The sequence below is a fragment of the Glycine soja genome, chromosome 3 (assembly GCF_004193775.1).
Source record: "Glycine soja cultivar W05 chromosome 3, ASM419377v2, whole genome shotgun sequence".
In the NCBI taxonomy this organism is placed as follows: Eukaryota; Viridiplantae; Streptophyta; class Magnoliopsida; order Fabales; family Fabaceae; genus Glycine; species Glycine soja.
This window is the reverse complement of record NC_041004.1, coordinates 45,721,330-45,745,482: the sequence shown is the minus strand read 5'-3', so window position 1 is coordinate 45,745,482 and position 24,153 is coordinate 45,721,330. Positions and strand designations below refer to the sequence as shown.

General features: G+C 32.4%; 3 protein-coding genes and 1 pseudogene across 3 annotated transcripts; 2 read left to right on the top strand and 2 right to left on the bottom strand.

The window, feature by feature from the left end:
- The first annotated feature begins 2,080 nt into the window (after positions 1-2,080).
- On the top strand, positions 2,081-4,810 carry LOC114407620 (nuclear transcription factor Y subunit C-3-like). Its single transcript, XM_028370797.1, has 4 exons — positions 2,081-2,188; positions 2,437-2,485; positions 3,360-4,165; positions 4,515-4,810. Exon 3 carries the CDS (start codon positions 3,361-3,363, stop codon positions 4,141-4,143), a length of 783 nt encoding a protein of 260 aa, XP_028226598.1. The 5' UTR covers positions 2,081-2,188; positions 2,437-2,485; position 3,360; the 3' UTR covers positions 4,144-4,165; positions 4,515-4,810.
- A 795-nt stretch (positions 4,811-5,605) lies between these two features.
- LOC114407618 (putative pentatricopeptide repeat-containing protein At3g05240) lies at positions 5,606-7,829 on the bottom strand. The gene has a single exon (XM_028370796.1). It carries the CDS (start codon positions 7,734-7,736, stop codon positions 6,045-6,047), a length of 1,692 nt encoding a protein of 563 aa, XP_028226597.1. The 5' UTR covers positions 7,737-7,829; the 3' UTR covers positions 5,606-6,044.
- Positions 7,830-17,623: 9,794 nt separating this feature from the next.
- LOC114407617 (mevalonate kinase) lies at positions 17,624-20,636 on the top strand. Its single transcript, XM_028370795.1, has 5 exons — positions 17,624-17,853; positions 17,955-18,198; positions 18,291-18,544; positions 18,878-19,291; positions 20,282-20,636. The coding sequence occupies exons 1-5, from the start codon at positions 17,721-17,723 to the stop codon at positions 20,398-20,400; spliced, it is 1,164 nt and encodes a 387-aa protein (XP_028226596.1). The 5' UTR covers positions 17,624-17,720; the 3' UTR covers positions 20,401-20,636.
- Positions 20,637-21,938: 1,302 nt separating this feature from the next.
- LOC114407616 lies at positions 21,939-23,568 on the bottom strand (annotated as a pseudogene).
- Positions 23,569-24,153: the final 585 nt, after the last annotated feature.

Sequence of the window (24,153 nt, the reverse complement as noted above, 5' to 3'; positions counted from 1 at the left end):
GTGGAGAGAAAAATTCGAAGATATATGTATATTTTTTGAAATGTTTGTTTTTATCTTCCCTATTCTGTTTCTCCAGCATCTCCTATTCTAAATAAAGGGTAATTTAAGCGACAAAACCAATTACTTTTTTTTATAGAAAGAAAACTAATTCTTTAGAATAACCTTAGAGCCCTCAATTAAATGCTAGTCAAGATTTCTATTAAGCCACTACGTAAAAGGTCGTTTTAACCTATACGCGTGGCTCAATTCGCAGAGTTTAATGAATCTTTCCTTATAAGACGAGACTCAACTTTTCAAGTAATTTCTCGTTATAATTAGTAATTTAATCTGACGTCTAAATGGAAAGTATTTCTTCATACTCATTATTTGTTTATTTATTTGAAAAAGAACTTCAAATCTTTCTACCAAAGTGGCTGCTAGATGAATGTTGGAAACGTGGCACCCTAGCCATTGCAAGTGAGGTTCGAATAATTGTTTGCCAATAAAAGTTCATGATGGGTATAAAAAGTCCACACTGAATAGGGTAAAAAGTAGGGGAAAGGGTTTTGGGGTGGGAGGGGAGAGACCTATGCCACTAGCTTCGTATCTTGTTTGCTATCTTGGAAAGGGCTTCCTCTGTTTTTGGTCTCTTGACCTTTGGGAGTTGAAAAACACTACCTATAATCATATCTTCACTGACTTGTTCAATGGTTCTGTTTCAGCGAAAGGGCAATATATTGCCCTTAGAATGATGCCACTCGCACAAATTTCACATAAATAAATTACCATCCATCTATTCAAGTTCACAAACAACAAAAAAATAAAATGGGTTTTTGTAAAAGGAAAAAAAGTACAAGATTAAATAATACTTCTTTTATTGGTATCCTTCCTTTTTTTAAAAAAAAAATCAACTAATATTTTTTTAGAAAATAATTTAGTTAAATCTTTAAGAAATTAAAGAATGTGGGAGCAATCAATTGTTCGTTGGATTGCCTAACACTATCACCTTTTTTTCCCACCCAAAATAAAAGGACTCACGCAAAATAAAAAAGGATTAACAGTTTTACTTTTTTAACTCATTCATTACTTTTCATATAGAATTGTAATTTTTTAAGGTTTAAATATATTTTTAGTTATTTAAATTTGACTCATTTTTTAGTCCTTTAAATTTAAAGTTTTTTTTTTAGTTTTTGAAATATGTAAAATATTCTTTTTAATCATTCTACACCATGTGAGTCAAACAAAAAAAAAATAAAAAAATTCATAATTTGTGCCAATATTTTACTGTCCAAATTTAATTTTATATTTTATATTTTAAAGTATAATATTCTAACAGTTAAAGATTATCATAATCAACCTAATAAAAAAATTAAAAAACCATTAATCACTTTTTAAAAAAAACACTTTAATTTTTTTCTATTCACTTGATTCTTCTGACAATTTTTAATTGTTAGAAAATTATACTTTAAAATATAAATTAGAAAAATAAATTTTGATACTAAAAAATGTTACAAATTATAAATCTTTTATTCCTTCTTTGATTCACACTACAGAGGAACTAAAAAAATTATATTTACGAATTTAAAGAAAAAAATAACTTTAAATTTAAAGACTAAAAAAATACTCCAAAAATAAGATATTGATCTAGTTTTAGTTCAACTAACTTATAAATTGGTCAAAATAGTTTATAAGGTAGTGATTTACAAAATAAACTGTTTTACTTTCGATCAGGAGATCAAAAGTTCATAATAATACAAAAAGATGACAATGTAAAAAATTATACTATCGTTATGTTCTAATTAAAATTAATATTATAAAGATTTGGTATTTTGATAGTTATATAAGTTGTTCATAAGGTAGTGATTTGGTATCAATCATTCAATTTTCAATAAAAACAATATAATAATGGTTTAAATCTTGAAAAATTAATATAATATTTTTAGAAAGCAATACATTGACACTTTAAAGAATAAAAAACTAACATAATATAAGTTTTTTGTGATGACGTATATGACTTTAACTAGTAACTTGGAAGATCTAAATTTATATAATCTCAAGAGGAAGGAATGTCACATTGGGGTTGAGGAATATGAGAAGGGTAAATTCGTCATTGAGAAAAGATGGAAAAAAACTTAATATAAGAGTTAGGTCCGACAATGTTAGTCAGAATCGATCACACAGCTTTTGTTCTAGCACTTCGCTGTCTGAGGTTCGTTCCAAAGAAAAACATCGTCAATCCTCACGACAGCTCTGCTCTGCTCTGCTTCTTTTGTTTTCTTATTTTTCTTCTGAAACCCTAAATTTTGTCTGCTCTAAACTTTGGGATCTTTCACACTTGAAAAAAACTGCTTCTTGTGCCCGACCCAGCACAATTCTCATACTATAGATCTTTGAATCAAATATAATTTCTGATCATTTTTTTTGTTTCTCTTTTTCCCCCATTTGATCCCTTCTCAGGTTCTGGATTCTCAGTGTTTGCGGAGCGCAGCGTCATCTTTTAGGGAAGGTAACTAGTAACAACTCTTGCTCTACCCGTGCATATGTATATGCGATTTTGTTCATGCATCTGCATTTTTGTAGGTTTATTACTGTAACGTGGCCTTCATGCTTTTGTTCATCCCTTATTATATAATTTGGGGGATAATTTTCATTGCCACCCATAATTCTATTTGCTGTTGCTTTTTTTTCCCTCTATCTTTGTGGTTCCTTTGGTTGATTTTCTTGTGCAAATTTTCGCATATGTGAAACTGACATGTTTTGGAGCTGAAGAATTCTCTTTTATCTTAATTGTTAGAAAACAGAGAAATTAAAAGCTGCTCCTTTTTTTTATGAATCCTTGTTAAAATAGGCATGCGGTTAAAATCCCCGGAAATCCTGATGATGGATGTTATTTTGTGCCATAAATTTCTTAATAGATTTATTTCTTATGTGAACCATGAGATCCTTTAGTTGAATTGGGTGGTTGTCCTGTATTTTTGTTGATCAAATTTGATTCAGTATGCTTTCTGAACTATTGGTTGTGCCACGCGTGTTGCTTTCATATGGGTGTTTCTAGGCACCAAAGTTGCCTGCTTTAATGCTTTTTGCAAATAGCCGCCTGCTTTAGTGCTTTAGTGCTTTTGTGCAAATAGTCTCCTGCTTTAATGCTTTGTGCAAATCAAGAAAAAGATACGCTTGTTTCTTTCTCGCATGGAGCTTGTGTCATTTTAGAGCACTGCATTAGAGGCCCTTTTTTCATTCCTTCCATGTTTGCATCAATGTTTAATCATGGTATACTTACTAATATAATGAAAAATTTGCTTTAGTGATTGCATGATTTGTTGTTTTGGTTGCATGTGAAGTGTAGGCACTCATGTCTTGTTTGATTTTACCTGAAACAGAATGGATCATCAAGGGCATAGCCAGAACCCATCTATGGGGGTTGTTGGTAGTGGAGCTCAATTAGCATATGGTTCTAACCCATATCAGCCAGGCCAAATAACTGGGCCACCGGGGTCTGTTGTGACATCAGTTGGGACCATTCAATCCACCGGTCAACCTGCTGGAGCTCAGCTTGGACAGCATCAACTTGCTTATCAGCATATTCATCAGCAACAACAGCACCAGCTTCAGCAACAGCTCCAACAATTTTGGTCAAGCCAGTACCAAGAAATTGAGAAGGTTACTGATTTTAAGAACCACAGTCTTCCCCTGGCAAGGATCAAGAAGATTATGAAGGCTGACGAGGATGTTAGGATGATATCAGCTGAAGCACCAGTCATTTTTGCAAGGGCATGTGAAATGTTCATATTAGAGTTAACCCTGCGCTCTTGGAATCACACTGAAGAGAACAAAAGGCGAACACTTCAGAAAAATGATATTGCTGCTGCTATCACAAGGACTGACATCTTTGATTTCTTGGTTGACATTGTGCCTCGTGAGGACTTGAAAGATGAAGTGCTTGCATCAATCCCAAGAGGAACAATGCCTGTTGCAGGGCCTGCTGATGCCCTTCCATACTGCTACATGCCGCCTCAGCATCCGTCCCAAGTTGGAGCTGCTGGTGTCATAATGGGTAAGCCTGTGATGGACCCAAACATGTATGCTCAGCAGTCTCACCCTTACATGGCACCACAAATGTGGCCACAGCCACCAGACCAACGACAGTCATCTCCAGAACATTAGCTGATGTGTCGTGGAAATTAAGGTGAACTTTAGGCTCTCTTACTCCTTTTAATTATCTGTCCAAGGTTTGAATTAAATTTTATGTTGAAATGTTTATTTCAGTACATTACAGTAAAATTTGATTCTGGAGGCCTTCAATTCTATTTTTCTTCTTTTTTCTTAATGGATTCTAAATGTTATTCTGTTGTAGACTGTTGATGGTTAAAAAGCATACATATAGCCTTTTGTACTGCCGTTTTATAAACAAGCTTTGTCAGAATTTCAACAAAAATCTGTCTATTTATTTACTTGATCATCTCTATATTTTTACCGGTACTGTTATCGATCACAGTTCTTTGGGTCTGATATTGCCTACATTTCCTGGCTTGCAGATAACCAGGCACTGGAATCAGTTGTGAATGTCAAACTGAATGGTTGGGAAGGTCGATACTACATAGCGAGCAGAAGCTGTAGCTGATAGTTTACATGCAATGCAGACTATAAACATATGTAGATAATGTGCTAGGGAAAACTTAACCTTATCTTTGATTTAGCTGGAAAAAATGGTATTTTTCATTTTAATTCACAGGTCATCAGATGATAATATTTATTTACTGGTGCATAGCAGGATTTTTACTTGAGTTTAAACTTGTCATGCGCCCAAAATATATCCCATCTTTTTCATTCATCATGCTTCCTTGTTATACCTACCTATCTGTGGTTCGCTTTGTGGGAAAATTGAGTTATCACATGATTTGCGCACAAGTTGTGCAAGAACACATTTGCACAGTTTTTATGATATGCACCATATTAATAATGCTGCCGACAAACTACATCGTCTTCTACCCCATCACCCATTAAAACAAAAGGGGGGAGAAAGAAGTGCTACTTAGTTGTTAAAAGAGTCCGTTTTTGGTAAAGAGATAAATCGGAGTGCGTGGAGGTTGAGATTTTTCACTGCAAAAGAATATTAGCAATACATTGTTACAGTGTAGCATTTACGGAAATTTGTATTTTTAATAATTTTTAGTCAATAATAAAGAATGTTTTTAAAAGAGTGTGTAATTAGTATTTTTCTCTCACTTAAATCAACACTGTTTTTCAATTAACAATTAAAACAAAAGTTTTACCTCTTGACCTTTTCGGCTTCAGAAGTCAAGGTTACCCAAAATATTTTTAAGGAAGCTAACAATTTGCCGTTGGAAAATCACGCGTGATCTAGCTTGATGGAGCATTGAGAGTGAAAATGGAAAATCATGTAAAGATAAGGGCATTGAAAAAGCGGAAGGGGGCCAATCAATCGAGGAGATAATGATAATTGCAAGTATGTGGTGCTCCCAACATGATGCCGAACCAAGCATGGGTAGCTGGAAATAGACAACCAAGGTTAGGTCAACACCAAAAATGGAAAAGTGGAAGTAACTAGTTCAGTCAGCTCAATCCAGGTTAATCTTGGTCTAATCACACCATGGCCAGTTCAACATGGTTCAGACTGCGTATTCCAGTAGTGTAGTATATCATAGAGTGAAAAAAAAGAAAAGCTAGATACTATACAAAATTTTACCACTCTTAATTCTGAATCTCATCTATTTGACATGCTGCATAAATTTGGATCAATTATATAAACTTCACTGTTGGAAGAAAAGGAAGGATCCCAATCAGAAAAAACTTTGCCATTGTGTATGTCTCCCTTTCATGACTATTCTTTATCAGTGCCAAAATCACCAGAATATTGGCGGGGTATCAACTGAGAAGGCAGCTGAAAGGAGTTGAATATATGCCCCCATGGACAGAGGTTCTTTGTTTGCCTTTTAGACACCAGAGGCTGAGAGTACATCAATAATACTCTCTTCCCAATTGCAGTTAATCCACGAATCAATACTTACATCATTAGAGACTACAAATCAATCTTACTGTGACCATTAGCTTAACAGCTTCATTTCAACTGAACTATGACCAATTGTCTTTGTAATCCTCTTATGCTTCATAACTTTTCTAGTCACGTTTACCTCTTCCCACCTGCCAGCCTTTGCATATATATTAGATAGAAGAATGTGGACTCCACTTTGACAAGGTTCCAGTTCTTTTAGTCGTACTTTCACTTGATTAGCAACACAAACGTTTTCATGAATCTGGCAGCCATTTAAAAGAGCACCCCATATGGCAATATTTGGTTGTACAGTCATTGTCTCCATTAATCTTTCTGCTTCTCTGAAATGACCCGCCCTACTCAAAAGATCAACCATGCAACCATAATGCTCTCTTCCTGGCACCATACCGTACATCTCTGTCATTAGCCTAAAATGCTTTTTAGCCTCTTCAACCAGTCCAACATGACTACAAGCGAATAAAACTCCAATGTAGGTAATATGATCAGGGACTAGAGAGCTATCCTCTTGCATGGTTTGAAACATACTCAATGCTTCATTTCCATGACCATGCATGGCTAAACCATTGATCATGCTAGTCCACATCACGACATCCTTCTTTTGCAAACTGCTAAAAATCTTCTGTGCATTTCCTAACTCACCAGTCTTGGCATACATGTCAAGAAGAGCAGTTGCAAGGGAAATATCTGTCGCAATGCCGGTTTTCAACAGATAAGCATGGACAGTTTGTCCCAATGCCAGAGCACACTGATGGGCACAAACACTCAACACACTCAGAAAGGTAGCCTTATCAGGATAAACGCCACTAGTCCACATATCAAAAAAGAGATCTAGCGCCTCCTGATGCCTCTCATATTGATTGTAGGCATTAATCATACTGTTCCAAGAAACAATGTTTCTCTGAGGCATTTTGTTGAACAAGTCTCTTGCTATCTTCAATCTGCCACATTTGGCATACATTTCAAGAATTGCAGTTGCAAGAATGATGTTACTATTTGATGTGGACATGAAGGGATCATAGCCAGCCTTACGAATGCGCTGGTGAACCCATCGTCCAGTATCAATGTCTCTACTATGAGCGCAGGCAATCAAAGCATTCACCATGGTGATTTCATTGGGCTCTACATTCCAATGGCTCATGTCTTCAAACACCTTCAAAGCTTCATATGGCTGATTATTCTTCACATACCCAGCAATCAAACACGTCCAAGCAACCACATTCCACTTGGGAATATTATCAAACACTTTGAGTCCTGACTTCATATCTGCACATGACACATACATATGAAGTAACCCAGTAGCAGTATAGGCATCAGCTTCAAACCCAGATTTCACTATGCAGCTATGAATGCATTTCCCACAATCTTGATCAGCTATTACACAACATGCTTTGAGTACAAATGGGAAAGTAAAATGATCTGGGGAATACCCATTTTCTATCATTTGTCTATACAGAAGCATGGACATTCTTGGATTGTGACTGTTAACAAAACCTCGTATCATGGAGTTCCAAATGTAAACGCTAGGGTTATGAATCTGGCGAAGTACTAAGTCTGCATAATTGATGTCACCAAATTCTGAATCTACACAGAAGTCAATAAGCTTGCTCAAGGGGATTATGCTTTTAATAGTTGGGGTTGTAACTATTAGCCCATGCAATTTTTTCAATTCCCTCATACTTTTGCATTTTGCTAACAGAGAGAGAATGGTGTTTTGATGTATCATCCTCAATTATTTGGTTGATGATAATCCCACCTAGGCCTTACATTTTATTGCTTGCAATCATCTCTATTATATCCATGAGGACCATGTTACTACTATCAGTTTCATTATTTAAACACAAATAGATTGACAGTGCATAGGATATTATATATAAGTATTTTATGTCTCATTTATATGTTTTTATGGTATGCATTCATGTTAAAAAAAACACTCCAAAAATTAAAGGGATAACATTAACATTACTTTGTTTTGTTTTCGGATTTGTAATGGTTAGTGAATTAGGAAGGGAAGGAAAATAGTCTTATAAAATAATTCATTACATTCTTGGCATGCTTGATATCAAGCTTACTCTCTTTTGAAAAACTACGTACAATGAATAAATTGTTTCAATTTGAGAGAAACATGGGAACGAATACGGAAATAAATATCAAAGACATGGTTATGTGTTCATTCTTCATTATCTGGCTGTAAATGCAATAGAAAATTGAGCCAAAATGTTCGATCTGGAAGCAGCCAAAAATGAATAAACTACCAGCCATGCATATTGATGATCATATCTGATTTGATTATTATCTAAATAACTTACCATACTCTGGCGTGTAACAGTGTACATATGCACTACTACCATATATAATAAATTTATTAGTTTTTATAAGTGGTTTAAAAAATATTGGAAGGAAAGAAAGTGAGAAAAAAATAAGATAGAGATAAGAAAAATAATAGAAACTGATATAATTTTTAGGGGTACATTGGATTAGAATTTCAAAAGATTTTAAAAGATTTTTTTCATAAAAAAAAGTGGTGTAGTATTCAGAATTTTTAAATAGTATAAATAAGTTTTATGATATTTAATTAAAATTTTTAAGATTTTTTTAAAAAAAGACAACAAAGATTTTTTAAGAAAGACAATAAAATCCGATGGTACTCAATTAGAATTTTTTTAATTTATAAAAAGTCTTTTGGTATTAAAGAATATAGAAATTTTAAAAGTTTTAGTATAAAACATCTATTAAACAATCTTATCCAAACCTTGAGATTGGGTTAGACTTTTTTTCTTTTTCTATTGGTTATCCTATTTTCTTTCCTCTCATCACATATACCTTTTTCTTTTTTTGATATTTTCAAGATGCATGTATCATATATATTTTTCATATTCTTTTGGAATAAAAAAATATCAAATATATTCCTTTCCTATGTATTTTTCCTTTGTTTTCTAAATTAGATTAATGTTTGTCTTATGTATTAAGATTAATCATATTTTTCTTATACTGATTATGCTTATCACCTTCTCAATGCAATGCTTTTGTGACTATAACCCTTAATTTCGTCATCCCCGTAACTCACTAACATTCCTACCAATTTTTACCCTCACTACTCCTTTCTAATATATGCTTATTATTGCACCTTCATTTAAACGTGACATTATATTTATCATAAAATAATTATAGTAATTAAAAAATAAAAAATAAAAACGTATAATTTTAAATCTATTGTTCAAATCCAAAAGTGGGAATGAGAAGATGTTATTGCAAGAAAGTTTATATAAGAGGACATAAAACTGCAATCAATTTAGTTATTAAAAAGTTAAAAAATTATATTGGTTTTACTTCTTTTTTTCAAACATTATCATTTCTTATTATTTTTTTACTAAGTCTTGTAATTTTGAATGTGTTTTTAAATATTCATAGAATCCTTTCAAATCTTATAAATCCTTTAAATTATTATGATATAAATTCATTAAAATCTAAATTATCATAAAAGTCTTGTAAAAAAATCTAATAAGTCATATTATTCCTACATAATCTTTAAAATTCACAAGATTTTTTATGCTAAAATATTTTTTTAAAATTCTAATCCAATACACTTTCTTAAGTTGTTTTGATAGAAAAGAAAAGACAAGAATCCTAAATTTTTGGTTTCTTAGTTGTTTCCTGTGCTTTTTTGTTGGGTTTGTTGTATAATTCTTAGAGCATCTCCAATGGGATTTTTTGAAGAATTTCTTAAATGAACAAACTGTTTCTTATATTTTTTTCCTATTGAAGTAAATCTATGTGACAAAAAGAGTTTCTTAAAAATAAGATATGTATCTTATGCAAAAAATTGTTTCTTAGCAATAAAAAATAATATTTATCTACACATAACAACACCATAATTAAGTGAAAATAAAAAATATATAAAAGTATGAGTTTCTTGAAATTTCTTAGAATTTTTTATCATTGGAGTAAAATTATGTATGAATTTCTTATAATGACATTTCACTTTAGGAACCGCAAAAAGCAATGTAAAAACCACAAAAAATAACTTAAAAAATTCATTTAAAAAATTTCCATTAGAGATGCTTTTAGTTGCTTGTCGGGGGTTGCTTTTTGGTTGGCTTCTTAGGTTTCATCTCCTATAAGGTGTTGGGTTTGGCTAATGGTAATGTGTTGTTTGTGATTTAATGGAGTTTGAAAAAGGAATTCAAAAATTTGTTGGGTTTTTAAGATGGTTTTTAACCCAAAAATTATTTTCAAGTTTAAATTAAAAATTCGAGGTTCGGATTTAACCAATCTAAATTTGCGTTCAGGTTAAAAAATAATAAATTTAAATTTTTTGATGATGAAAATAAATAATTTTTTTTACAGGAATTAATTTTAAACATTTTAATATTTATAAGGATGAAAAATATATTTTTCTTATTTTTTATTTTCCCTAGTTTAGTTAGATAGAAAGTAAAAGAAAAGGAAAACAAGAAATGTTTGTCATTTTCTGTTTTTTCCTTCTGGTTAGATCATGGATGAGGACGACTTGCAGTCCACTAGTAAAAACAATTTGAGCACTATAACAAAAACATCAACCAAAGTTAAATTAAATGCCACTAATGCACTGCCAATTTGCTTCTCACATATTAAAATGAAAACATCTATTCGCATGTTGTTCAGAAATACTAATATGCATATGTCAGAAAAAAAAATTGACATGTTGATTATTGACTGAATATTTTTAATAAAAAATTCCTTCTTAATTATATTTTTTCATTTAAAGAGTTTGATCCCAAGATTTTACATAAAGAGACCAAATTAAATGACACTCAAATAAATAATTTGTTTCTAATTATTATATACATATGAATTAAAAAATTGAATATTAATTAATACAATTTAATAGTAAAAGATTAAGATAGTGAAATTAATTAATGCAATTTTTTTATTAAATGTAATTATGAGGTGTTGCTAAAAATTTATATTTTTGTTGATGAAATTACATAATTATGATATATATATATATATATATATATATTGTGTAAAAAAATATTTATTGTGATTTGAATTAATTAAGATAATTATGTCCAACATATTTTAATTATGCTAATAAAATTTATTTTAAATAAATGTAATTAAATTATTTAATAGTACTATATTTTTGTTCATAAACTTTTTAGATTTTTACTTTTGTTCTCTATTTTAAACTTTGACCATCGAAAGTCTTGAACTTTTTTTTTATTTTCTATTTTTAGTTTCTATTGTTAAGTAACATCGTTAGCTAATAACATAACAATCATATTGATGACCTAATAACTTGCCTATTAATCAAGGAGTCCAAGAAGCAATTGTATGTTTTTTTTTTTTAAATTATGTTTTCAATCACTCATCTATTTAGAATAATAGATGACATCGATTAATTGATTAGGGATTAAAAATAATTTATAAAAAAAATACATAATTATTTTGTTAGATTTTTTAATGATGTGATAAGTCAATGAATTTTTAATATCATTGTTATGTTAACATTGTTATCTGATAACAATAATAAAATTTTAAGGCCTTTAACAGATCAAAATTTAGAATAGTAACTAAAACAAAAAAATCCAAAAAAGTTTAGGAATAAAAAAAATACTATACCCAATATGTAATTGATATATATATATATATATATATATATATGTATGAATTAAATTTTTAGTATTAATTAATACAATTTAGAAAATAAAAATTAAGATAATTTCATGTAATTAATGTATATAATTTATTTTTATTAAATATAATTAATAAATGTTGCTAAAAATTTCTATTTTTTATAAAATTAAATAATTTTATCAATTATGGTCATAAAAATGGAAAGGCAACATTTTCATATATTTTTTTGAAAAATACTAAAAATATGTATAAAAACTTACTAATATATCCCTACAATTAATAATGGCAATTGACACATGTTCACAAATTATTGGGCAATGTCAGAGGAGGGGCTGAAACATTTTCATTACAACATGCGTTGAGGAACACAATTTAATGTAAGAACTTTTACATTTTTAACCAATTAGAAATCCTCCTGAAAGAATTTATCTAAAATCAGGCTAAGAACAGACTCCTTCAAACACTGTCTTTAATTGATTAAAATTTATTCAAAATAACAAATTCTATAATTCGATGACATAAGTGCATACATTATTCTTTTCTTAAACTTAAATACTTTTATCAGCAAAGAGAAATAATTAACCAGCTCAGACCCATTTTGCTATTGAAATAATGATTACTTTACTAATTTGTGTTTAATTTTTTACAGATGAATCTTAATGAAATCAGTAATTGCCTCGGGCTTATATGGCACAAGACATAATGACATTTGCATTTCTGTAATTTGTCAGTTCCTATAGACAGGTAAGCCAAAGTTTGGATTCATAGAATGAAGTACTACTAACAATCATTCCGTGTTGGAGTATTGTAACAGCAAATACAGAGTTGGATGAGTAAAACCAGTTGTAATTGATACCATAACTGGCACTGCCCATAGAATGAAAACAAAATCCAATAAGGTAAGAACATAAACGTGAATGACTAGTGAGTTTAGTCAGGAAATCCATGCACATTAGCGAAATGGAATGCAATGCACACTAAAGAGATTATATTATATATGTTGGCCTATGTATTTTTCATATCATTTCATTCCCTCTTGCTAGAGAAGAAAACGTTGAAAGTGGGCATGGCCAATGTCACAGAGTGTAGCAAGAAGAGTACTCCAAGAATGAGTAATCCGTGGCCATTGAGAATCAAGCTTACAAACGATCGTATGCTCTGGGATAGCATCAAGATCTCATCCAAGGAGTTTGAAGAATTCATTCTAGGACAGATGAATGAAAGTAGCCGCAAATCTTTGGAGTCCTGGATTCCGGTAAACATTCTGATTTATGATGTTGATAACTGTGAAACTTATGATGCTAAGTTGTTCAAGAAAGAGTCATTTTGGTTTGATCCTATGCCTGTTTTGGGTGAAAAGCCAAAGAAGGGTGAATCCATGAAGGAGTCATCCTCTTACAGTTTGGAGAAGGCAAGGAAAGAGTTTGCTTATTCAATTGAGCCTTTTAGACAAATCATAAGGAAAAGAGGTCTGAAATATGATCAAGAAATTGGACTTCGCTATTGTGGTGGCCAAGTGGTTGTAGCATTCGAGTTTTCGGTTCTGCATTCCTCACTTTCGGATTTTAGTTGCTTTAAACTTTAGAGTCTAGGTTAATTATGACTTTATATTGAGGTAAGCATAGATGATGAAGCACATTGCAAGAGTTTGTATTGCTTTCATATGATCAACTGATCATTATCTATAGTATTTTCCCAGTGTTTTCTGACTCGGTGCTACGTAGAAATCCATTTAATTTTGCACACCTCGCAACTGCATAGTTTCATATTCATACTTATGCTTTTGGTTACAATTTCTGTCCATGATTTTTACAATTTATGCACTATTTTCTAAAGTGTCCTCTGCACGTTAAAAAAAAGAATGTCAAATCCGAATATTTTTATACACAAAAAATTAAATCATGTAGTCTCTTGTATGATTAAATTAAAAACTCTTCATTTTGATTTCTATAAGAAAAAAAACGTTTACCAATCAATCTATACAATCTATCATAGTTATAACAATGTTCGAAATGTTTATGAAGGAAAAACTCTATATACAAAGATAAGTCTCCCATCATGAAAAACATGTTTAAGCCGGTGATTTGTTCATTTTTAAATTAATGGCTGCGGTTTTTTCTGTTTACTTTTTCTCGATTTGCCCTCCCTTTTTTCCTTCTCTTCGCTCTCTGCACTGCACGACCACTTCTCGTTTTTCCTCCAGATCTAGTGCATAGAGGACACGAGAAGCATGATGTGAACAAGGCAATGGACACGATTAAGCTTTGATATCAAATGATTCATGTGAGTGGGAGGGGAGTGTGGCGAGGAAGCTAAAATCAAAGATCTCATGGAAAGAGTTGAAGAGGGGTGTTGGAGGGAGGCACAATCTTTGATGAGTAGTAATAGGGTTAAAACAAGAGATTACACAACATGGTGTTGACAAAGAGGCTTCCTAAGAGATGTGCATAGTTCCTTCTATACATACACTAATGTTTGGTAAGAAAAAAAGAAATAGGTTAACCATTAAAATAAACTTGAAGTGGTTGAAAGAGTGAAAACAAGTGCAATATTGGTGAACAAAGGTGGTGTTACCACATTGGGTGGCGAGGTAGAGATGGAAGAGCCTTGTCAGGCATGGAGAGGAAAAGGGTGGACATTTGAAGGTTGGAGGGAGATTAGGCGACACAAGAGAAGATGCGGTGCTAGGGTTTTTAGGAAATTGGGAAAGAGCAAGAGAAAACGAAAAAAGAAAAAAAAAAAAAAGTAAAAGAAGACAATGTCGTAGCCATCCATTTAAAACTTTTAGTATACCTAATTAAGGGTCAAAGACTAGTTTCCAATTGTAAGAGACATAATATGCTGTCCCGTCTAACCCTTGTCATGTAGAAAAACTCAATTTTTTTATATCTGTGTGAAATAAAATTTAATTAATTGATCCTTACTATTTATAGAAATTATAATGATGTTAGATTTGTTTTATACATTTATTTTACCATGCGCAATGTATAAAAATAAATATTTATTTTATTATTAACTCCTTGATAAGTGTATCAATTCGTCCGAGTAGTATTTTAAAATGGAGATTGAGTATCAAGTTCAAAGGGACTTTGATTGTACTCATGGTTTATATGTATCCAATTTTAAGCAATTAAAGAATTGAGTCAAATATTTGCAACATGGTGACATGTAAATGTAAATTTGACATAAAATTAAACTATAGAGCTAACGTGTGTAAGGGCGAGAAAACAAACACTCAGAGCAATGAAGTAACAACCGATGCAAAATTACGAACATGTTGGGAGCTCAGCCTACCAGAATTACTCTTGATGCAACATTAATGATTTTTCTCGATTCAATATTATTTCAATTATTACCTACATCCGCTTACATACTCTAGTCATGATTCTTCACATGAAAGAGCCTAACTTACCTAATTTCTCCCCTAACCCCTTAAGATATAAATTAAACAAATTGCATTAAGAACAAAGATGCATAAATTAGGCTAAATAACACCATTTTATCCCTAGCTAGAGATGGATTACTTGGATGTTCTTCTCCCATTCTTAAGAGATAAACATTTTCCAATACCTAAATCCTATAACATTACGTGAGCATGGGTGATCAAGCCACAAACATGATAATAAACATAGAAAATAGACAATAATATTGAAATAACATTAAATAAATAGTTAGAATCATTACATCAAGAGTGTTTGGTTGTTGAGCTCCCAACAATGGGTGGTTTAGCCTCTCATGAATATGAGAGGCTTATAAATACAAAAAGGGTGAAGGGAGTGGAAGAGAATGGAGGAAAATGGAGAAAAAAGGAAATGAAAAGCTCCAAATGAATATCTTTTTCCAATGGACGTGTTCTAGCCTTTGGTGATCAATGGACTGAATGAATATCTTTGTTCCCTCATTTTTTTTTCCTTTTAAAACACAACACAATCATGTTTTTCGACATTGACTATGTGCTGAGCGAGGTTGCACGCGTTGTGCGTGACGCAAAAAGTCCAACTAGATAAGTGATCATGCGCTGAGCATGCACCATGCGCTAAGTGCACAATAGGTGACAACTGACTTCTAGCGCTAAGTGAGGTTGTCGCGTTGAGCGGTCTTCACGTGCTGAGCGAGAGTGACGCGCTAAGTGTGTCTCCAATTTTTCAACTCTCTTCCATACTTTATGCGGTGTCTCTACAAAAAGTATACCACTAAAAACACCTACAAGATATTTCTAATGTTTAACCAAAAAAGAAACAATAAAAGAGAGAAAAATTAAATAATTGTTATATGATTTAATTACACAATTTATGTATAGATAGTAATTATCATTTATATATTTAAAATTTATATTAGACAAATATTTTTAAAATATATAAATTATATTGCAACTAAAAATTTATAATAAATAATCTTTTAAACATATAAATTATATTTTAGATTTGTGATAATATAATTTATATTGTGATATAATTTTAATTTTGATTATTTCATTGATAATTTAAAAAATATATTGGAATTTAATTTTAAAATAATGATGTTCAAAGAGATAAGAAGTTAAGAACACTCGTTGAAGAATAACTCCTATAAGCAGGAGGGTTGTACATCGATGGGAGGGGGGAAGGGATTTAATATTATTTTTTATTTTAGTTCTGAATTAATAAATTTCTACAATTTATTTTGGTTTCTACAAAAACAAAAATGTAAAAAAGCATCTGTAGTGATAGAATCTTTGTAAAAAAGTTCTTTGTAGAAGTTTACAAATATCTTTTATATAGATAATCATTCTTGAGTTACTATTAAAAATAAATTTCTTTCTTTATGTATTTTAAACAATTATATTCAATATTTAACTTTATGACTATTGATTAAGTTGAAATAATTTGATGCCAGTAAATTCACACATTTGGGTGAAGCAATTTAACTATGAAAATAATTTAATTTACAATAAAAAGTAATACTTGTAGTTATTAAAAAAATAAAAAAATTCTAAAAGCAAAAAAAATAAAATATACGGTATGGTTTGGGATTTGTTTAAGATAATTTTATTTTTATTATATTTTAGGCTTGTTCTAGAAACCTTACTTATATTATGAATATGATTTAGAAATTTTAGGGAGACTTTTATCACCTTTGTCTCTCTTGTGTTAGTTAGGATTTTGTATATTTTCTCTCCTCAATTTGCTTTCTCTCAATTATCAAGAAAGTAAAAAAAGAATATTATTAAAACTTGTTAATAACTATAACTAATTCAGTAAAAAAAAAAATAGCCATAACTAATTTGTTTTACAGAGAACGCACATCTATGAACGAATGATGCATCCTAAGAATAAGGTTGATTATATTTGTGCTAGCTAGAGTTTCACACAATTGAATGTTAATTATTTTAATTTTGTTTACTGTTTAGTTTGTTATTCATTTTCTAATTTTAATTTCCTACTCATAATTTCATAAACCATGTTTTCCCTTTATTGTTGCTTTTTATACATGTTTCAGTTAAATTCTATTAAAAATATAAAAAAAATGGTATAAAACGTGCAACTCGAGGATACATTTAATATTTGTCCTCAAGACCTTAGCTAAGTGGCATGTAATTTCTTAGAATTTTTTTTTAAATGTATGATCAAATTCCCAACTAGTCAAATTTTGAAGTAATCTAACCAGTAATTACTTATTTTATAACACTTTCAAAGGTAGTGTAAGCTATTTGCCTCATAAAAATAAAACTTTATATTAAAATATATAAAAACTATGTTTTTAGTATCATGATGACTTAGTGATAAGTTTTTCACTTCTCCTCATGCAGGTTTGAGGCAAGACAATATTGTGTGAATTGAAGGATAAATAAATAAAAACTTAAAAAATGAAATAATCTTTAGTAGGAATCTCTGAATATGAAAGCAAAGAATTGGTTATATAGGTAATAAAGGTAGGGCCCGGGCCGAATGCTGAAAAACGTACAAAAGTTAGTTGTTAATTAAATGGCGCACGCATTCCACATGGATCTCCTCCACGCTGGACTTTTGGACACAAATACAAGATTTGAATGCAGCAACGGGGAAAGCCTATGAATTAAGATTCAGAGATCATAAGAGTAATAGAAATTAGAATGGAGGTTAAATCCAGAGCTCCCGGGAAAATTATCCTAACCGGCGAACATGCTGTGGTTCATGGATCCACCGCTGTTGCTTCTTCTATTGACTTGTATACCTACGTTTCTCTCCACTTCTCCACTCCTTCCGGTATGCTATACAATCTCTCTCTCTCTCTCTCTCAGATGCATTTCTTTTTTCTTTTTATGATATTTTGTGTAATTAGAATGGATTGATTTTTTGTGTAATAGACAACGAGGATTCGTTGAAACTGAAGCTGAAGGAGACGGCGTTGGAGTTCTCGTGGCCAATCACGAGAATAAGAGCAGCGTTTCCTGAATCCACGGCTCAGCTATCTTCCACGCCGAACTCATGCTCTGTGGAGAATGCCAAGGCAATTGCCGCACTCGTTGAAGAGCTTAACATTCCAGAGGCCAAACTCGGACTCGCCTCTGGAGTTTCCGCCTTTCTCTGGTTATACTCTTCCATTCAAGGGTCCGAAATCTATCAACTCTCTATCCATTTTTCTTCTATTTCATCATTCAAATCCTTTTCTGTGAGTTATTTATGTTTTCTGTTCTGTGTAGATTTAAGCCTGCTACTGTTGTTGTCACTTCTGAACTTCCTCTGGGCTCAGGATTGGGTTCATCCGCCTCGTTTTGTGTTGCGCTGGCGGCCGCCTTGTTGGCTTATACTGATTCTGTCTCTCTGGATTTGAAACATCAAGGATGGCTCTCCTTTGGGGAGAAGGATCTTGAGTTGGTAAATAAATGGGCTTTTGAAGGGGAGAAGATCATTCATGGAAAGCCCTCTGGAATTGACAACACAGTAAGCGCATATGGTACGCCACTGTCGTTTTTTAGCATGTCTTTCTGCATTTATCTTGTTACTGATGATTACAACGGAAACAAGCTGCATTTCTCTTTTACTTGGTCTGTTAATAGTCTCACCCAGAATTAATTATAATCGATGTGGCCCTGGAGGAATAATTGAAGGTCATCATGACCTACTGGTTTGTGCAAGGGAGTTGAGAAATATACAATGGTGTTAGGTGGGAGATATATTGTGAAAATTGTGATTTGTTTCTAATGTTTAATCATCATGTACTTTGTTTACATACGTAAGTTACTGTCATTGAATCTGCAACTCACTCTATAGTTACCACCATTATCAGGTAACATTATCAGCTTCAAGTCGGGTAACTTGACACATATGAAGTCAAGTGTGCCGCTTAAAATGCTCATTACTAACACCAAAGTAGGGAGGAACACAAAAGCATTGGTGGCTGGTGTTGGAGAGAGGATGCTAAGGCATCCAGATATAATGGCTTTTGTGTTTAGTGCTGTTGATTCTATTAGCAATGAATTGACTTCCATTCTCAAGTCACCTACACCAGATGAGCTCTCGGTAACTGAGAAAGAAGAGAAGATAGAAGAACTAATGGAAATGAATCAAGGTATGCTCCAGTCTATGGGGGTCAGTCATGCCACAATAGAAACTGTTCTTCGAACAACATTGAAGTATAAGTTAGCCTCCAAATTGACAGGAGCTGGTGGTGGGGGCTGTGTTCTGACACTGCTTCCAACATGTATCCTCTTAACTTATTGTTCTCTTCCTTGTGCTTCTAATGTTTTCCATTACATGTGTTCTTTTATTATTTATTTTAGTTTTTATCTTGTCTACATTTAGTTGACAGCCTATGTTTGCTTCCATTAATCTTTTTAATTCAAAAGAGGGGAGGGAAAGGGAAGGACTCCTTGTTTGGTTTGCAGGGGGAGGTGAGGGAAATTAAAGTACTATACTATCATACTCTTACAATATACAAATAAAATCATTAAGTTTAAGTATTCATACTAATAATAATTTAATCAGCACATTTTAGAAACTTCAAGCATTTTCCCTCTCCTTCAAATCCTCTAAATATTGGAGGTGAGACAAAAATATTAGGGAAGGGGTTTTTACTTCCTTATTTCCCCTCCAACAAAACACTATGCCAAAAGGGTTGTCCTGAAAGTTCTGATATTTATGTGCTACCTGGTTAAATATATGCAGTTTGTGTATATATACATAAGGCATTTATTAATCCCTAAATAGGCCTATTTTGGAATAACTTTTAGCTTATAGGAGTTTTTCAATTGAACGAGGGAGCTCATAAATTTAAATTAGGTGCATGTGAACAAGTTAGATGAGAAAACTTATGGAGAGGTTAAATGAGGAAGCTTCTAAACAAGTTAAGGATTGTGAGTACTTATTCAAAAATTTATCTATAAGTGCATGAGGTGCACAAGTGCTAGTTGAAAGTTCAATGAGGAAACTTCTTGATTTGTTTTATTCTTATCTCCTGTAAGTGTTTTGTTAAGATATAGGAACATAAGCATGGTTAGAACACCTCCAAGTGACAGTGGAGACTTATTTTTGAAGGATACTCTACGCATTCCCGCAATGTCATTCTATTTCAAATAGTAGTATATGTTTCCCTACTCCCTGTTGCTCAACATGATTTTATAGCTTTTAAGTATCTTTAATATAGTTTTCAATCTCAGTTTCTTGTATCCCTTCCTTGACTTGCTTTAATCAGTGCTATCAGGCACCGTTGTTGACAAAGTAGTTGCTGAACTGGAGTCATGCGGGTTCCAATGTTTCATTGCTGGAATTGGCGGGGGAGGTGTTGAAATTAGCTTTGGGGTGTCATCTTGATTTTCTGTTATTATTTTTCCAAGGACTGACATCAATGATCACAGCATCGGATCCTCAAATAATCAGCATAAAAATATATGCTACCCTTTTTACAGCTTGTGCATCAATCTGTTACTTTTTCTTTTCTACTTTTGAATCAATTTAAGCATTTTCTTATTCAATCCTGAACGGAAAATGGAGAATATAAACTCATATTTGGTTAATAAGTACCATTCGAGTTTGATCCTTGACGAAAATAATTATTAGTCAAATTTTATTTATCTTCTGGTTAAACTTTAGATTAGTCAGGACCCTTTTCTCCTGATGAATCGGAGGATTAAGAAAAAAAAAATTGATTAAGAACATGTTTGTTAGTGGAGTTGTGGAGTGGCGTATCCAAGTTTATATTTCACAGAACATATCACAAGGCACTATATATATATATAATTTACTAAAATTTGCAGTTTTTATTAGATAAAAAAAATCCGGCTGCATTAAGTATACTTCAGGACGTTTTAGATAATGTATATAAAAAAATGTTTTAGAATTTAGATATTGTATGTAAACATTTTTGAGTGCCATAATGGGTGATTCAGACACTATTTAACATTTGTATGTTTTGCGTGGCCTATCTATTTTTTTGTTTGTTGTGTATCCGGCCCAATTATATTGTTCTACCATAGATCCATTTTCTTGACCCAGGAAAAAACAAAAGTAGATCCTTTGATAAAAGGAGTATGAAATATGGTAAAGAAAGAATGAGGAAATTTTCTTAATTACAAAATATACTAAAGCTCTGTTTGTTTTGTCAATGAGACTCACTCAAACTGTTGGTTGGGCCGCAGACAATGATTTTTCTTTTTGTTTTGCTTTTAATGCATTGATAGATGCAATTTTTCTGTTTCAGTTGAGAATAATGTGTAAACCGCAAGCAGGTATTAAGATCGTTTCTTCATTGTCATAGAAGCTAATTATTTAAGGTTTTGGTCCCTTAATCCTTATATTTCTCTTTAAGTACTAGGATCGATGTAGGTATTCAATTTCAAGGACAATACATCAATTAACACAAACAGAATATTCGTTTGTTATGCGACAGTTAAAGTGGCCTTGCACGTTTTAACGAATCTGACTTTTAATTCCAAAACAAAACATGCATACAGAAATTCAAGTATTAGGTACTAATTAAACGATAGTCAAGAATAAATAGTAGTCAGATACTGTAGGGTGTTTTATTCCTATTTTCTTCTTATAGTTTCTATTTATAAAGAGAAATTGTAAGTTGTTTTATTTCTATTGAATAAAAGAGTGATAATTATTCTTTAAAAAAACAAATTAGGGAATAATAATTGTCGTCATTATTTATTCTTTCTAATATAATCCATCTTTCGCTTGTGTGTATATAAATGTAACTTATAATAATTAAATGAATTAAAAAATTTCTTAATTTTTTTTTATTTCTTAGTTTATCTAAACATAAGGATAAATGTATTGAATTTCCACGATTTTAAGTTAACCGAGAACACTCACGTGACAGGAAGTTGATGAACAACCACACTTAATTTAATTTGTTATTCAATAAAAATAGTTATAAACAGAGTTTTGATAACATCACAGTGACGGTGTCTATGGGAACCGCATCGGCCTGCGATTGAGGTCTCTGCAATGCCCACAAGAAATATCAATACACAATAGACTCGGTTTAAAACCTTCCTTAAAAATATACTCTTACTTTGAAACAGTGTTTTATTAGGTGTATACATAAGTTCGAAAGAAATCCATACGCTTGCTTTCAACTAGATTATATCATCATCCATACACATACATAGGTTTTGCGCATGTGCTAACTGCCATTGATAACATAGTGTTTAAGTAGACAAGAACCACAAAGACGACATTATATATACCAGTCTGTATTAATATCAAGCATCATTGATCATTAATCAAGTGTTCACAATGATTCCACCTGAAGAAATGAAAAGAGTGAGAAAAGGCAAACAAGGAACAAAGTGGTGATTGTGGTGTAATATATATAGTAGTATATGTATGTATTACCGTTGGGGTGGAGGACTTGGCCAGTAATGTAAGAGGAGCATAAGTTGCTGGCAAGAAACACATAGGACGGAGCAACTTCAATAGGCTCACCAGCTCTCTTCATTGCCGTCGTATCCGAACCCAATCCAACTATTTCTTCCACCCTCAAACTAGCAATTTGTAATGGAGTCCATATGGGTCCAGGCGCAACCCCGTTCATGACTCTTATTCCCTTGCTCACAAGCTGAAGCGCCAGGGACCAGGACCACTAGTGTCGCGAACCCCATGTATGCGTTCACCGATGTCGTGTTTATAATGCTGCTTCCTTCCTTCACGTGCTTCACTGCATACCTATATAAATATATCAAATTAACCTCACTTAAACTTATATCTATTATTTCCTACTTTAATGTCATAGAACAAACATCAATTAATATGGTGTGTTACTTAGTCATGAAGAAATAGGAGAAGATATTAGTTCGGAACACCCTTTCGAGTGTTGCATCATCAATCTCTTCCAGTGAATCTCTCTCGTACTGCACGGCTGCATTGTTGACCAGAATGTCAATGCGTCCATAAGCATTGATGACCTCGTCCACCACTCTCTTGCAATTCTCCTCATAACCCAAATCAACAGGTATAGCCAATGGATCTTTGGCATCTTCAGTCTTAGCCTTTTTTATAATCTCAAGCGTGTCACTCGCGTCCCTGTCCTCTTGCCCCTTCACGTAGGTGAAGATCACAGTAGCACCTTCTAATGAAAACAAGTTGCACACGGCTCGTCCAATTCCAGAATCACCCCCGGTTACTACAGCTATCTTTCCCTGCAAAATACATAACTAATTAATTAGATATTCAAGGAAATGAAACATAAGTATAATTATAGATAACAGGAGGTAATTAATTAGTTAATATATTAAATGTTATATATGTACTTGAAGTTGATTTGATGGGTTGTAATCGGGGCTGCTGTATTGAGGTGGTGGATTCATGAGATACTCTTTGCCAGGCTGTGTGTATTGCTTCTGAGGGGGAAACTGGTTTTCACCGGAGGCCATGATCTCGTTTGGGAATCACAAGGCTGAAAAATGTGGTTTTTTAGTTTGAACTTCTGAAGTGGTGGAAGGTGATTTTGAATAAAAAGGAAGATATATATAGATGCCTTTATAACGTTAGACTTCCTTTATATGTAGCCTAGGCCTAGAGTTAACTAGAGCTAGGTTAGTTCTAGGAGTAGGCTAGGCGTAACATTATAAAATACACTTACGCACGTATGTACGTTGGTGAAAGTTTTACCAAAACTTTGTTTTTCTTACAAAACAAAACAGCATTAATTTTCTAGATAAAAATACACATATTCGGTCGGTGAGAATTGGCAGAAGGAGGAGGCGCTGACGTGTCGTGTGGGTTTCTCGTACGGGAAAGGGCACTCTCACATCACATGGTTATTTTGGCTTGTTCAATTCGTTTTGTTGAGACAGCTGTCGCGATATCTTTCATTATTTCAGTTCCGTTTTTAATTTGGAAAACTATTCTTTAAATTAAAAATGCTACTATACAATTATTAGCAGACTAATGTGTACGAAATCATCAGTTATACAATTATCCAAGCATCATTTAATGTCAGTTAATTTCTTGTAATCTCAGTGCTATCCGGCACCGTTGTTGACATTAATCAATGTTGCTAAACTGGAGATGCGAGTTCAGAGTTTCATTGCCGGAATTGGTGGGAGAGGTGTTGAA

Excerpts from the sequence above, each read along its gene's own strand:
- LOC114407620 (XM_028370797.1), top strand. The coding sequence starts at position 3,361 with ATGGATCATCAAGGGCATAGCCAGAACCCATCTATGGGGGTTGTTGGT.
- LOC114407618 (XM_028370796.1), bottom strand. The coding sequence starts at position 7,736 with ATGATACATCAAAACACCATTCTCTCTCTGTTAGCAAAATGCAAAAGT.
- LOC114407617 (XM_028370795.1), top strand. The coding sequence starts at position 17,721 with ATGGAGGTTAAATCCAGAGCTCCCGGGAAAATTATCCTAACCGGCGAA. Across the intron at positions 18,199-18,290 it reads TTATACTCTTCCATTCAAGG|ATTTAAGCCTGCTACTGTTG; the intron begins GTCCGAAATCTA and ends TGTTCTGTGTAG. Across the intron at positions 19,292-20,281 it reads TCTGACACTGCTTCCAACAT|TGCTATCAGGCACCGTTGTT; the intron begins GTATCCTCTTAA and ends TGCTTTAATCAG.